Source organism: Oryctolagus cuniculus, chromosome 9 (genome assembly GCF_051225735.1).
Source record: "Oryctolagus cuniculus isolate XC-2025 breed Fujian yellow rabbit chromosome 9, ASM5122573v1, whole genome shotgun sequence".
Lineage (NCBI taxonomy): Eukaryota > Metazoa > Chordata > Mammalia > Lagomorpha > Leporidae > Oryctolagus > Oryctolagus cuniculus.
This window is the reverse complement of record NC_142875.1, coordinates 81526087-81539141: the sequence shown is the minus strand read 5'-3', so window position 1 is coordinate 81539141 and position 13055 is coordinate 81526087. Positions and strand designations below refer to the sequence as shown.

Here is a 13055-nt window from a genome sequence, read left to right as displayed (position 1 = left end):
GAATCCAGTTCATCTTCCTATGATGATTTGATATTTCTGGACATGAAATAGAATAGCTTGTATTTCTACTCAGCTGAACTGATTTGACTTTTTAATGAGATTTAGAATGACTTAAGTAGCTCCCCCCCTTTTTTCTTAAATGGGGATATCATTACAAACAACATCCACATTCTTGTTTGTTTATTTAATAAATATAAATTTTCAAAGTACAGATTATGGATTACAATGGTTTTATTCCCCCCATAAACTCCCTCCCACCTGCAACCCTCCCATCTCCCACTCCCTCTCCCATTCCATTCGCATCAAGATTCATTTTCAATTATCTTTATATACAGAAGATCAATTTAGTATAAATTAAGTAAAGATTTCAACAGTTTGCACCCACACCGAAACACAAAGTGTAAAATACTGTTTGAGTACTAGTTATAGCATTAATTTACATTGTACAACAATACATTAAGGACAGAGATCCTACATGAGGAGTAAGTGCACAGTGACTCCTGTTGTTGAATTAACAAATTGACATTCTTGTTTATGGTGTCAGTAATCCCCCTAGGCTCTTGTCATGAGTTGCCAAGGCTATGGAAGCATTTTGAGTTCGCTGACTCTGATCTTATTTAAACGAGGTCATAGTCAAAGTGGAAGTTCTTTCCTCCCTTCAGAGAAAGGTACCTCCTCCTTTGATGGCCCGTTCTTTCCACTGGGATCTCACTCGCAGAGATCTTTCACTTAGGTGGTGTTTTTTTTTTTTTCCAGAGTGTCTTGGCTTTCCATGCCTAAAATACTCTCATGGGCTCTTCAGCCAGATCCGAATGCCTTAAGGGCTAATTCGGAGGCCAGAGTGCTGTTTAGGACATCTGCCATTCTATGAGTCTGCTGTGTATCTGGCTTCCCGTGTTGGATCGTTCTCTCCTTCTTAATTCTATCAGATAGTATTAGCAGACACTAATTTGTTCATGTGATCTCTTTGACTCTTAGACCTATCAGTGTGATTGTGAACTGAAATTGATCACTTTGACCAGTGAGATGGCATAGGTACATGCCACCTTGATGGGATTGAATTGGAATCCCCTGGTGCATTTCTAACTCTACCGTTTGGGGCAAGTCAGATTGAGCATGTCCCAAAGATTTTATTTATTTGTTTGAGAGGTAGAGTTACAGACAGAGAGGAAGCGACAGAGAGAAAGGTCTTCCTTCCAATGGTTCCCTCCCCAATGGCTGCAATGGTCAGAGCTGCGCCGATCCTAAGCCAGGAGCAAGGTGCTTCTTCCTGGTCTCCCATGTGGGTGTAGGGGCCCAAGGACTTGAGCCATCTTCCACTGCTTTCCCAGGCCACAGTAGAGAGCTGGATTGGAAGAGGAGCAACTGGGAGTAGAACCAGCACCCATATGAGATGCCGGCATTGCAGGTGGAAGATTAACCTACTGTACCATGGCACCAGCTCCTCCTCCTTTTATCTAATAAACATTAACCATTTCCATGTGATTTATGTAATGTTATGAATGAGACATGAAGAGAGTTAATTATCTTTGCTTTGAAGGGGAAGGGGTCACATGTTCCTTTTAGTCATAAGGAAAGAGAAGTCTCGTTCATTTACTTAACTGAAGCCTTTTGATTACAGATAATGCTTTACTTTTCATAGTTAAGATATATGTAATATAAATATATTGTTTGTTTTTTCAGAATTTAAACAAGCAAGCGTATGATTTGGCAAAGGCTTTACTGAAGAGAACTGCTCAAGCTATTGAACCCTATATTACCAATGTAAGTCTTTCCTGTGGTTGGTTAGCAGAAGGTTTAAGCCAACATTTTAATGACTACTAAGTAGGAACATTTTGGCAAGTTTTATATACTTTTTTATTTTGTCTTGTTTTATCGAGTAAATAATTTTCTTTCTCTTTCTGACTTAAAATTGTTCTTGGTCAGTATTTTCTGTACAGTTAGTTCTCATCTGTTTCTTCATCCATTTGCTTCTTTCAAATGGTCTAGGAACAAAAACACCTTTTGTTTCGATTAGCAAGTTAGACGTTTTGCTTGTAATGTCAGAAAAAAAATTAGGTAAAACACGGAACTTCCCATTATCAGAGAATTTGTGTACAGTTTACAGCTTTTTGGAGATTAAATTGATTTGTTTGAGAGGATATGAACTAATATCAAAAGCTAAAAGTTGGGGGAAAGTGTGACCAACACTAGTTACTTGGTGAAGGTTGCTTATCAATTGCCATACCCTGAATAGATTTCCCTATAAATCTTCCTTTTCTAAGAAGAATTGAACCCTTTCAGTGTCACGCAAGATCTACTAATTTATTTACAGAGGTCTTTTTCACCTGTCAGGTTCACTAATGGAAGCTTATAGTAAGTTGTATTTTCTCTCCACATTTCCATTGAATTGTCACCACTCTGGCTGGCTCCATTCATTTACTATGTGAATAGTGCCCCCTAGAATGCAGATCTAGAGTACAGTGTTATTGGTAGCTCTTGGAATTGTGTAACAGTTCTGTCTCCACCTGTTTTTCTCTTTGATCCAGTTCCAAAAAGATATATAAATTTTTGGAAAAAATGAGGAAAAAAGCCTTTTATAATTACTTATGTATTTAACTTTTCCTAAAGTTTTCAAAAAGGTATTTAAGACTTATTTATTTGAAAGGCAGAATTACAGAGAGAGAGAGAGAGAGAGAGAGATAGGTCTCCTATCTGCTGGTTCACTCCCCAGATGGCCACAAGGGCTGGAGCTGAGCCGATCTGAAGCCAGGAGCTTCTTCCAGGTTTCCCACATGGGTGCAGGGGCCCAATACTTGGGACCATCTTCCACTGTTTTCCCAGGTCACAACCACAACAGAGTGCTGGATCAGAAGTGGAGCATCCGGGACTTGAACTGGTGACCACATGGAATGCTAGCACTTCAGGAAGCAGCTTTACCTGCTATGCCACAACGCCCCCCCCCCCCAATTTTTTTTTTAAAGATTTATTTTATTTTTTTGAAAGTTAGAGAGGTAGAGACACACAGAGAGAGGTCTTCCATCCGCTGGTTCACTCCCCAGATGGCTGCAATGGCTGGAACTGTGCTGATCTGAAGCCAGGAGCCTCTTCCGGGTCTCCCACGTGGTGCAGGGGCCTAAGGACTTGGGCCATCCTCCATTGCTTTCCTGGGCCATAGCAGAGAGCTGGACAGGACGTGGAGCAGCAGGGACCAGAACTGGCACCCATATGGAATGCCGGCACTTCAGGCCAGGGCCTTAACCTACTGCGCCCCCCACAAATATTTTTATATACATCAAAATTAGAAGTCAGTCTGTGAAATAGGTCATGAAAAGATGTATACTTTGAGGAGTTAGGTATGTCATAAAACAGTCTCTTGGTAGATCCCAGCTTTTGTTGCTAGCTTATGACCTTAAAGAATCCTAAGCATATGATGATTTGGAAAAATAAATTTTATTTGTAAGGAAATTGTTTTGAAGGCTGAACTTTCAGAAGCTGTAGAATACAGCTTATTTTAATAGCTCCAAGATTGGCAAGAAACTCCAAGTACTAGTTTCCACAGTTTTGTGAGTCTTGTGTATTAGATGAGATAAATTGATAGGTTTTTAAAATCTCCTCCAATACCCAAGAGTCACAAAACTGTAGACACTAGTATTTGGATTTTCTTGTGATTTTGTGATTAATTACACTTTCCCTTTCCCTTGCTTCAAATGCCTCTGAATGATTTTTCATGGCACACAGGTGAGCTCCTCCTGGTGGTCATTTATTTAAACAGATATCGCCAACCCAGGTATTTTTTAGGGGCATACTTACCTTATTTTGATGCCTTTTTCGGCATAACACCAAGAAAACACCTTTTTCGGCATAACATGTTGCTATTTCTTCTGATACTAAGGAAAATGAATGTTTGGGGGCAATTAAAGGGAAAAATTTCCATAGAATGATATTTGTTAGAGCTTGGTCATTAGGTTTATTATTTCTATTCTGTCAACTTTTGTGTGTGTTTTCAAAGTATTTGTATTAAAAGTTCAAGAAAAAAATTATAATTCTCTTAATTCTTTTTCTCATTAAACCTGTGTAGTTACATGTAAAAGTCACTTTCTGGGTAAGATTAGTGTTATTAAAAATATTCTCAGCCGTTTTGGACTTGTAGATGAAATAGCCTTTGCTCATTTATCTTCCCAGTAGACAATTAGCAAACAAGGAGTAAAATACCTGATAATAATAACCCCACCACCTTTTCTTTTTTCCTTGTTTCTTTTTCAGTCCTATATATACACACATATTCAGGTTTGTCTTTATAGGTAGTGATTCTTTTATATGTGAAAACTCAAATGCAGAAACTCAGAATCACTGTGTTGTTGTAGATTGTTTTTAAAATAGAATTCGTTGTAAGTTGGCAACCCAGGAGACTAAAAAGTACATGTGCTTTTTAAGAAAAGTAAAGCAGTATCAAAACTGAAAAGTACATAGTGACAGTTCAAAAGGTTTCCTTAGTGATACTATATTTTGCTAAGTCTTTTGAATCACAAGTTTTGACATTATGGCACAAAATTATTTTGTTGGACTGAAACAGTGTTATTAAACCCTTGTTCAAATAGGTAAATTGGGATTCTTAATAGTTGGGGTGGTAGTAGAGAGTGTTATTTTTGTGAATGCACTTTTGTATAAATCTAAAGTAACATTATTGAATTGAGACTTTTATTAGAGACGATGTTATAAAAATAGTTTGTAGTGAATGCATTTGTTATCTGCTTATAAATTGAAGTAGTGATTTTTGAAAGAAAATGTTTTAATCAAATGTAAATGTTGCTACTAAATTTTAAGACCTTTTGAACAAGGCCTTAGATTATATTATTCATGTTAAATGTAATTTCTATTGTATATTATTCACTCATTTACCAAATATGTATTTGTTGCCTACTCTGTGTCAGAAGCCGTGCTAGGTCTTGTTTTATACAGTGCAGAAGACCAACTTGGTTGTTGCGTTTTTGGAGATTATAAGTGTACAGTATATTTTGTTTTTTAAAATTTTTTGAAAAGCAGAGAGAGAGAGAGAGAGACGGAGATTTCCCATATGCTGATTCACTTTCCAGGGGCTTGAAGCCAGTAGCTGGGAACTCAGACCATGTCTCCAATGTGGGTGGCTGGGACCCAGATACGTGAGTCATCTCCCACTGCCTCCAAGGGTGTGCATTAACAGAAAACTGGAATGTGGCAAAGAGCCATTGGAGCTGGGACTCTAATCCAGGCACTTCTGTATAGAATATGGATGTCTTAAGCAGTGTCTGAACCACTGGATCAAATGCCCACCCCCAGTAAATGTTTTAATGGAATTTGTAAGAAGTTAAATTGGAATGATTTAAAAATTATTTATTATCATTTTATTTGAAAGATATATTCTGTCATCTGGTTCACTTCCCCAAAGCCCTACAACAGCCATGGCTGGGCCATGCTGAAGCTAGCAGCCCAGCACTCAGTGCATGTCTTTCATGTGGGTGGCAGGAGCCCAAGTACTTGAGCCCATCATCTGCTGCCTCCCAGGGTATGCATTAGCAAGAAATTGGAATAGAGTGGAGGAGCCAGAAATGGAACCAGGCACCCTGTCCACTGTGGGGTGTGTGCTGCTCTCCTAAGCTGTATGGTAACCACAGCACCAAACGCTTGCCTTTCCTTTTACTTTTTTCCCTTTAAAATTTTCAAGTAAGTTTTTCTCCAACTGATGATGGTAGTTTAACCACCATGGTGGCCAGATTGAAAAGGTTTATTGTTCTTTATTATGAAAAGGTAAATTGGGGGTATTTTACTTTACTGATTTTTAGATAGGAGAGAATTTGTGAATAGAAACAAATACGTCACTTTATTTTCAACCAGAATAGCGATTTAACTTTTGATGTCATGAAATTCTTTTCTCAAAAAATGGGTAAATAAAAAGAAATAGCAGGCCGGCACTGTGGCTCACTAGGCTGATCATCTGCCTGCGGCGCTGGCAGCCCAGGTTCTAGTCCCTGTCAGGGTGTCGGTTCTGTCCTGGTTGTTCCTCTTCCAGTCCAGCCCTCTGCTGTGCCCCGGGAGTGCAGTGGAGGATGGCCCAGGTGCTTGGGCCCTGCACCCACATGGGAGACCAGGAGAAGCACCTGGCTCCTGGCTTCGGATGGGCGGGCGCAGTGCGCCAGCTGCTACACGCTACTACGGCCACTTGGGGGGTGAACCAACGGAAAAAGGAAGACCTCTCTCTGTCTCTCTCTCTCTCACTGTCTAACTCTACCTGTCTTAAAAAAGAATAGCAAGTTATTTTTACAACTAATAGAGAAAGAAAAGCAAAATAGAATTTGTTCTTTGCTCTCCTTTGTGGCTAGATTGTTTATACTAGTGTACAGACCTAGAACACTTCACTTAAATAACACAGGAACTAAAATTATGCAGAAAAGATGTAGCTTACTGTCATAAACCTTATAGATGTTTACATATTGTTATAATGTTAAAAACAATAAAATTTGCATTAAAATTTAAAGCTATGTATTTAAAAAAACAGGATGGGTTCCCACTATTAAGTGTAAGTAGGCTTTGTTTTATTTGGTGTTATCTTCCATATATGCTAAGGTGTACAAGGTGTGGTCCCTTGCCCTTAAGGATTTTATTGAGTGAGGAGATTAAGGTGCTGTATTAGTCATAGTCGACATTGAGGGTGGCGGTCCACATTGAGGGTAGGTCTTCCCCGCTCAGTCTGTTGAGTAAATCTCCTTCAGAAGCTCTTTTGAAGACACACCTGGAAATAATGGCTTTAGCAGGTCTATAGATATCCCTTCATTCAGTAAATTTGACATTAAAATTAACTATCACAGACATACACAGATAATATAATACAGGATAAAATATAGGAAATAACATTAATGGGGAGCAAAGTGTATTTGGAAGTTGTTTATTGATACGTTAATTGATGAATCAGTGAAAGTTACCTCTTTTATTGTGTATATTATGTGTGCCTCCTTTTATCTTTTTTTAATGGAATGTAGTGGTTTCCTACCTGCTGTTGGAAATTTTTTGCTATGCCATGTTTGACTTAAGATTTTTGGAAATGCATTTTATACATGATATTTCTACTAACCGTACATTTCTTTTCTTGTCAAAAGTTTTTTAATCAGGTTCTCATGCTTGGGAAGACATCTATCAGCGATTTGTCAGAGCATGTGTTTGACTTAATTTTGGAGCTCTACAATATTGATAGTCATTTGCTGCTATCTGTTTTACCCCAACTTGAATTTAAATTAAAGGTAACTATTGTAAAGATAACATGATTTTGTCAACTGGGTTAGCAAGGAGCTGGCTTTTAAATTCTTACAGTAATTTTACCTGAATGTAACAGATGAGGGATTGTGTTACCATTAGTTATGTTCATGTTTGTGCCTTACCTGTTTCTGTTTCTCCAGTGCCTAGCATGGTGCCTTGTTCAGATAGTACCTGCATAATAAGTGTTGGGAAGATGGTATTTCCCAGATAAATTCTAGTATTTAATTAAGTTTTGAGGTCCTAGAGATACATCAAATTTATGTTTTCAGGGTACAGTTCAGAGCAGTTTCCTTGACCTTTTGACTGGGCCATAAAAGGGTTCATCATTTGCATAGTATAAAATGCTTTTTTTTAAGTTATCTGTGTTGAAAGTTTGCTTTTGCGTAGTTCTGTGGAGTCTGTTGGTAACATGTCCCTTGTTTCCTTGACATTAAATTATGCTGTAAAATTGAGCTTCATCTACAACATGGGGTAATAATACATTTTCTCTTTCATAGCATTACAGGAAGATTAAGTAAAGCTGGTTTACAATTACTAATCTTGGGCAGATCTCAGAATATCACCTGCAGAAAAATTTTTATGATTTTCATCCAGTATTTATTATTGCTAAAAAGTTTGATTTATCTCTTTCAAAAACAAAGCAAATCACACTTGCAATGTGAATATCCCAAATAACCAGTAGATAATTATTTTATCCTGGAGTATATTTTTGGTGTCTCTCAAGTGAATCATTCATTTAACTGGCCTCCCTGTCCCCTTTTAAATGTGGTTAGTGATTTTGATGAGGCAGGAAGTAGTTACACCTCTAATTATTTGTTGACTTATTTGCTTTTCTCTAGTAAAAATGTTGAATAAATGCTATGTGCATTTTCCTATATACTCTGAGAAATATAAAAATAAGGAAATTATCATCCCTGCTTTCAGCAAACTTAACATCTAGTATGAGAGGAAGAGGAAAAAAAAATCCAGATCTAATAAGAGGCCAGATATTATAATTGTCATAAGAGATACAAACAGCATACACTTGAAGCAAAGGAAACAGCATGCAGAAGCATATGGAGGTAGGAAGGTGCTGGGTGAATTTGTTGAACACAAAGAATTAGGAGGTAGTAGTAAGTAAGTTTATATCACTCCTGGCTGCATATTAGAATCTTTGTAGAGCCTTTATTAACAAGTAGATGTCTAGACAGTAAACTAGACCACATGAATCAGAATTTCTGAAAGCAGAGTGTAGGAGTCTTGTTTCATTTTTTTGTTTTTTTCTGAGTTTTAGGAATGAATCTATGTACAGTGTGGCCTGAGAAGGATCTTTTAGAGGAATAAAGAAAGGAATAATAGAGATGAATTAAATTATATTGTAGGGGCTTTTCAATGGTAGGTCGAGGCATTGGCTTAAAATTTAAAAAAAAGTTTTGTATAGTGCTTTAAATAGCACCTTGAATATTAGTGCTGTTTGATAGACTTGATTGCCATTACTTCAGTTTAGTTTTGTGGCTGGCTCATTCAGTTAACCATTATGTCATTTACTAGTAGTACCAGAAACAACAGTGTAATTGAGTTTTCATCCCCAGGGTGCCCGCAATATAGTATATAAAATAAATTTAGTTTTCGCAGAGTGAAGAAGGCTTCATTCATTGTTAGGTTGTTAAACTTCCTTTAGGAATGTGGTGTGTATAGATGAACTAACCTTTCTATTGGGAAACTTTAACTTTTATGTATTTCTAAAAAGAGCTAAAAAAAAAAAAAAAAAGAATTCCCTGTTTACTGTTGTCTTAACCTCTATCAGTGTCTCATCTTAAAAACCAGTTTTTTAAAGTTCCTGAATAAGTTTTATAAGAATTTGTTACTGAATTTGATACTGAATGGAAATAAACCTTAATTGTAGAAGAGAATTCTAACATTTAATCAAACTTTGAGATATATATTTTCACTTAGGGGGTACTACTTAATGTAATTTGAGATGATGAGAGCATTTATGGTGATACTTAATTTTTTGAACAGTATATTGAGCATTTTTAGGTAATTTTTTGTCTGAAGTTCATGAAATGTTTTCTGTGGAAGTGGAGGATAAAAGAAATCATAGGAAAAATATGTAATCATACTGTGAATATCTACGTCATTTAAAACTATGGTTATGTTTTGTTTTAGAGTAATGATAATGAGGAACGCCTACAAGTTGTTAAACTACTGGCAAAAATGTTTGGGGCAAAGGATTCAGAATTGGCTTCTCAAAACAAACCCCTTTGGCAGTGCTACTTGGGCAGGTACATGATTTTGCTTTACTGTTTGAAACTATTATATGTTTATATCTACCTATGTTGCTTTTTAAAACACTATCCATATTTAAGCTATGACCTCTGAAATAATAAAAATGAAGGATTTTATATATTGAAAATTTTCTGTTCTGATGATTATCAGCTATATTTATGATTTTTTTTCCCCATCTTATTTTGTCCTCAGTAATTTTTATTTTTTGTTTCTTTGAAGATTTAATTATTTGAGAGAGTTACAGGGGGATGGAGTGAGAGAGAGAGAGAGAAAGAAATCTTCTGTCTGTTGGTCATCTCCAAGTGATCACATTGGACAGGGCTGAGCCAGTCCAAAGCCAAGGAGCCAGAAGCTTCATCTGGGTCTCCCATATGGGTGGTAGAGGCCCAAAGACTTTGACCATCTTCTGCTGCTTTCTCCAGGCCATTATCTGGGAGCTGGATCAGAATTGGAGCAGCCAGACATGAACTGCTGGTGCCTGTATGGGGTACTAGATTCACAGGCTGTGGCTTTACGTGCTTTGCCACAACACTGGCCCTTGTCAGTAATTTTTTTTTTAAAGATTTATTTCTTCATTTGAAAGGCGGAGTTGGGGCTGGCGTTGTGGCTCACTTGGTTAATCCTCACCTGTGGCGCCAGCATCCCATATGGTTGCCGGTTCTAGTCCCGGTTGCTCTTCTTCTAGCCCAGCTCTCTGTTGTGGCCCGGGAAGGCAGTGGAGGATAGCCCAAGTGCTTGGGCCCCTGCACCCACGTGGGAGACCCAGAAGAAGCACCTGGCTCCTGGCTTTGGATTGGCACGGTTCCGGCGGTAGCGGCCATTTGGGGGGTGAACCAATGAAAGGAAGACCTTTCTCACTGTCTCTCTCTCACTGTCTAACTCTGTCTGTCAAATGAATGAATGAATGAATGAATGAATGAAAGGCGGAGTTACAGAGAGGCAGAGAGAGAGAGAGAGAGAGAGAGAGAGAAGGAGGTCCTCCATTCACTGGTTCACTCCCCACATGGCAGCAATGGCCAAAGCTAGGCAGATATGAAGCCAGGAGCCTGGAGCTTCCTCCGGGTCTACCACATGGGCACAGGAGCCTAAGGACTTGGGCCATATTCCACTGCTTTCCCAGGCCACCAGTAGGGAGTTGGATTGGAAGTGGATCAACTGGGACTTGAACTGGTAATCATTTGTGATGCTGCACCACAGGCAGCAGCTTCACCTGCTATGCCACAGCACCAGCTCCCTTATCAGTTATTTTTTAAAGGTGATACTTTGTAAATGCTATCTCACATGTTTTTATAACTGTGAAATTAAAATTTAAAATTTCAAAACAGTGATTAATTCCAATTGAAAATATCCTTTTGGGAGATAAAGTTCCTGTACAAAAAAGTTGTATTTAAATTATTTAGAGATACTGAAAGGAAAGGTTATTTACAGAATGTATGAATAAAAGACTTTTTCTATATTTTTCAGTTAAAAGAAATGATATCCTGGGTTCCATATATACTTTTAAATAATACACAAAAGTTCTGAATATGATTGCAGAACTTTTAGTGTGGTTGTTTATATATTACTTTTATGTGAGAAGAGTTTATTTTATTACCTTTTCTACAAAGATCCCTGATTTTGAAAATATTTAAAGCACTGTAGGTGCTTTGTCTGAAACCTACTCTGAGACAGGGAGGATTTTTCCCCCTTCAAATTATCCTCATAAAAAAATAATGTAGTTGAACCATAAATAATTAGCATTTAAAAACTTTCCTTTTTTTTTTTTTAAAGATTTATTTATTTATTTGAAAGGCACAGTTACAGAGACGCAGAGGCAGAGAGAGAGAGAGAGAGAGAGAGATGTCTTCCATCAAGTGGCCCACTCCCCAACTGGCTGCAACGGCCGGAGCTGTGCTGATTCGAAGCCAGGAGCTTCTTCTGGGTCTCCCATGTGGGACTTGGGTCATCTTATACTGCTTTCCCAGGCCATAGCAGAGAGCTGGATCAGAAGCGGAACAGCTGGGTCTGGCACCACCGCCCACATGGGATGCTGGTGCCCCAGGCCAGGGCGTCAACCCACTGCGCCACTGCGCCACAGCGTTGGCCCCTCTATTTCCGTTCCTTTTGAAATTTATTTCTTAGAAAGTCAGAGTTAGAGGTAGGGGCAGAAACATCTTCTTCCGTCCTCTGGTTCATGCCTCACATAGCCACAACAGCTAGTGCTGGGTCATGCTAAAGCCACAAGGCAGGAACCAGGAGCTTCATCCAGGTTTCCTACGTGGGTGGCAGGGGCCCAAGAACTTAGGGCATATTCTGTTTTGGCCTTTAGTAGGGAGCTGGATCAGAAGTGGAGCAGCCAGGAAGCTACCTGGTGCCCATATGGTATGCTGGGCATTGTAGGCAGTAGCTTTACCCCCTGTGCTGCAACACTGGCTCCATTCCCTTTTTTTCTTTTAAAGATTTTATTTATTTATTTGAAAGATAGAGTTATAGACAGAGAGAGGGAGAGACAGAGAGAAAGGTCTTCCATCCTCTGATTTGCTCCCCAAATGGCCGCAGCTACCAGAACTTGGCTGATCTGAAGCCAGTTGTCAGGAGCTTCCTCCAGGTCTCACATGCAGGTGCAAGTATTTGGGCCATTTTCTACTTCCTTCCCAGACCATAGCAGAGAGCTGGATTGGCAGAGGAGCAGCTGGGACATGAACCAGCACCCATATGGGATGCTAGTGCCAGACGGAGGCTTGGTCTACTATGCCACAGTGTCAGGCCCCCCAACCCCTTTTTAATAGCATCTTTTGTCCACTGGATGTAAGTTTTATTTTATTATTTACTTACTTCTTTGAAAGGCAAAACGGGGGTGTGGGGTGTGGAGAGAATCTTCTCTGTCCTCTGGTTCACGCTCTGAATGGCTGCAACAGGCAGTGCTGGACCAGGTAGAAGCAAGGAGTCAGGAGCTATGTCCTGGTCTCCTACATGGAGGGCAGGGTCTGAAGTATATGGGCCATCTTCTGTGGCCTTCCCAGGTTCATTGGCAAAAAGCTGTATTGGAAGCAGAGCAACCAGTACTTGAACCAGCACACTGATAAGGGATGCCATCCTGGAAGTGACACCTTAACCCATTGTGCCATAAACTGGGCTTGTGATTGTGTTTTCTTTGTGTTGAAATATTCATTTCAGTTTCACTACTTTTCTTCCCATTTTTTATAATAAAATTGCCAGAGATTAATAAATTTTTGAGTTTTCTGGCTTGTTTTTCTAATCTGTTAAGTGAGGGTCTAATCCTTTGTTAAATGCTTGTTAAATATAAGCTAGATTCTTAGTATTTTTTTAGTTCTTATTTAGCTTAGCAATAATGTTTTTTATAGAAAGCTTTTATTTAATATAAATTTCATAAGTACAACTTTTGGATTATAGTGGTTCTTCCCTCTATATCTGCCCTCCCACCCCCAAACTGTCCCACCACCTACTCCCTCTCCCATCTCATTCTTCATTAAGATTCATTTTTAATTATCTATATACAGAAGATCAACTCTATACTA

At 38.7% G+C, this 13055-nt stretch overlaps 1 protein-coding gene across 8 annotated transcripts in view; it reads left to right on the top strand.

The window, feature by feature from the left end:
* PDS5B (PDS5 cohesin associated factor B) overlaps positions 1-13055 on the top strand; it is a 202808-nt gene that overhangs the window by 73126 nt on the left and 116627 nt on the right. For all 8 annotated transcript variants that reach the window (XM_089304245.1, XM_089304244.1, XM_089304242.1 and 5 more), the window contains exons 7-9: positions 1684-1764; positions 7113-7253; positions 9418-9533. In XM_089304245.1, coding sequence (XP_089160371.1) covers positions 1684-1764; positions 7113-7253; positions 9418-9533 — 338 coding nt within the window. The remainder of the gene's footprint in view (positions 1-1683; positions 1765-7112; positions 7254-9417; positions 9534-13055) is intronic.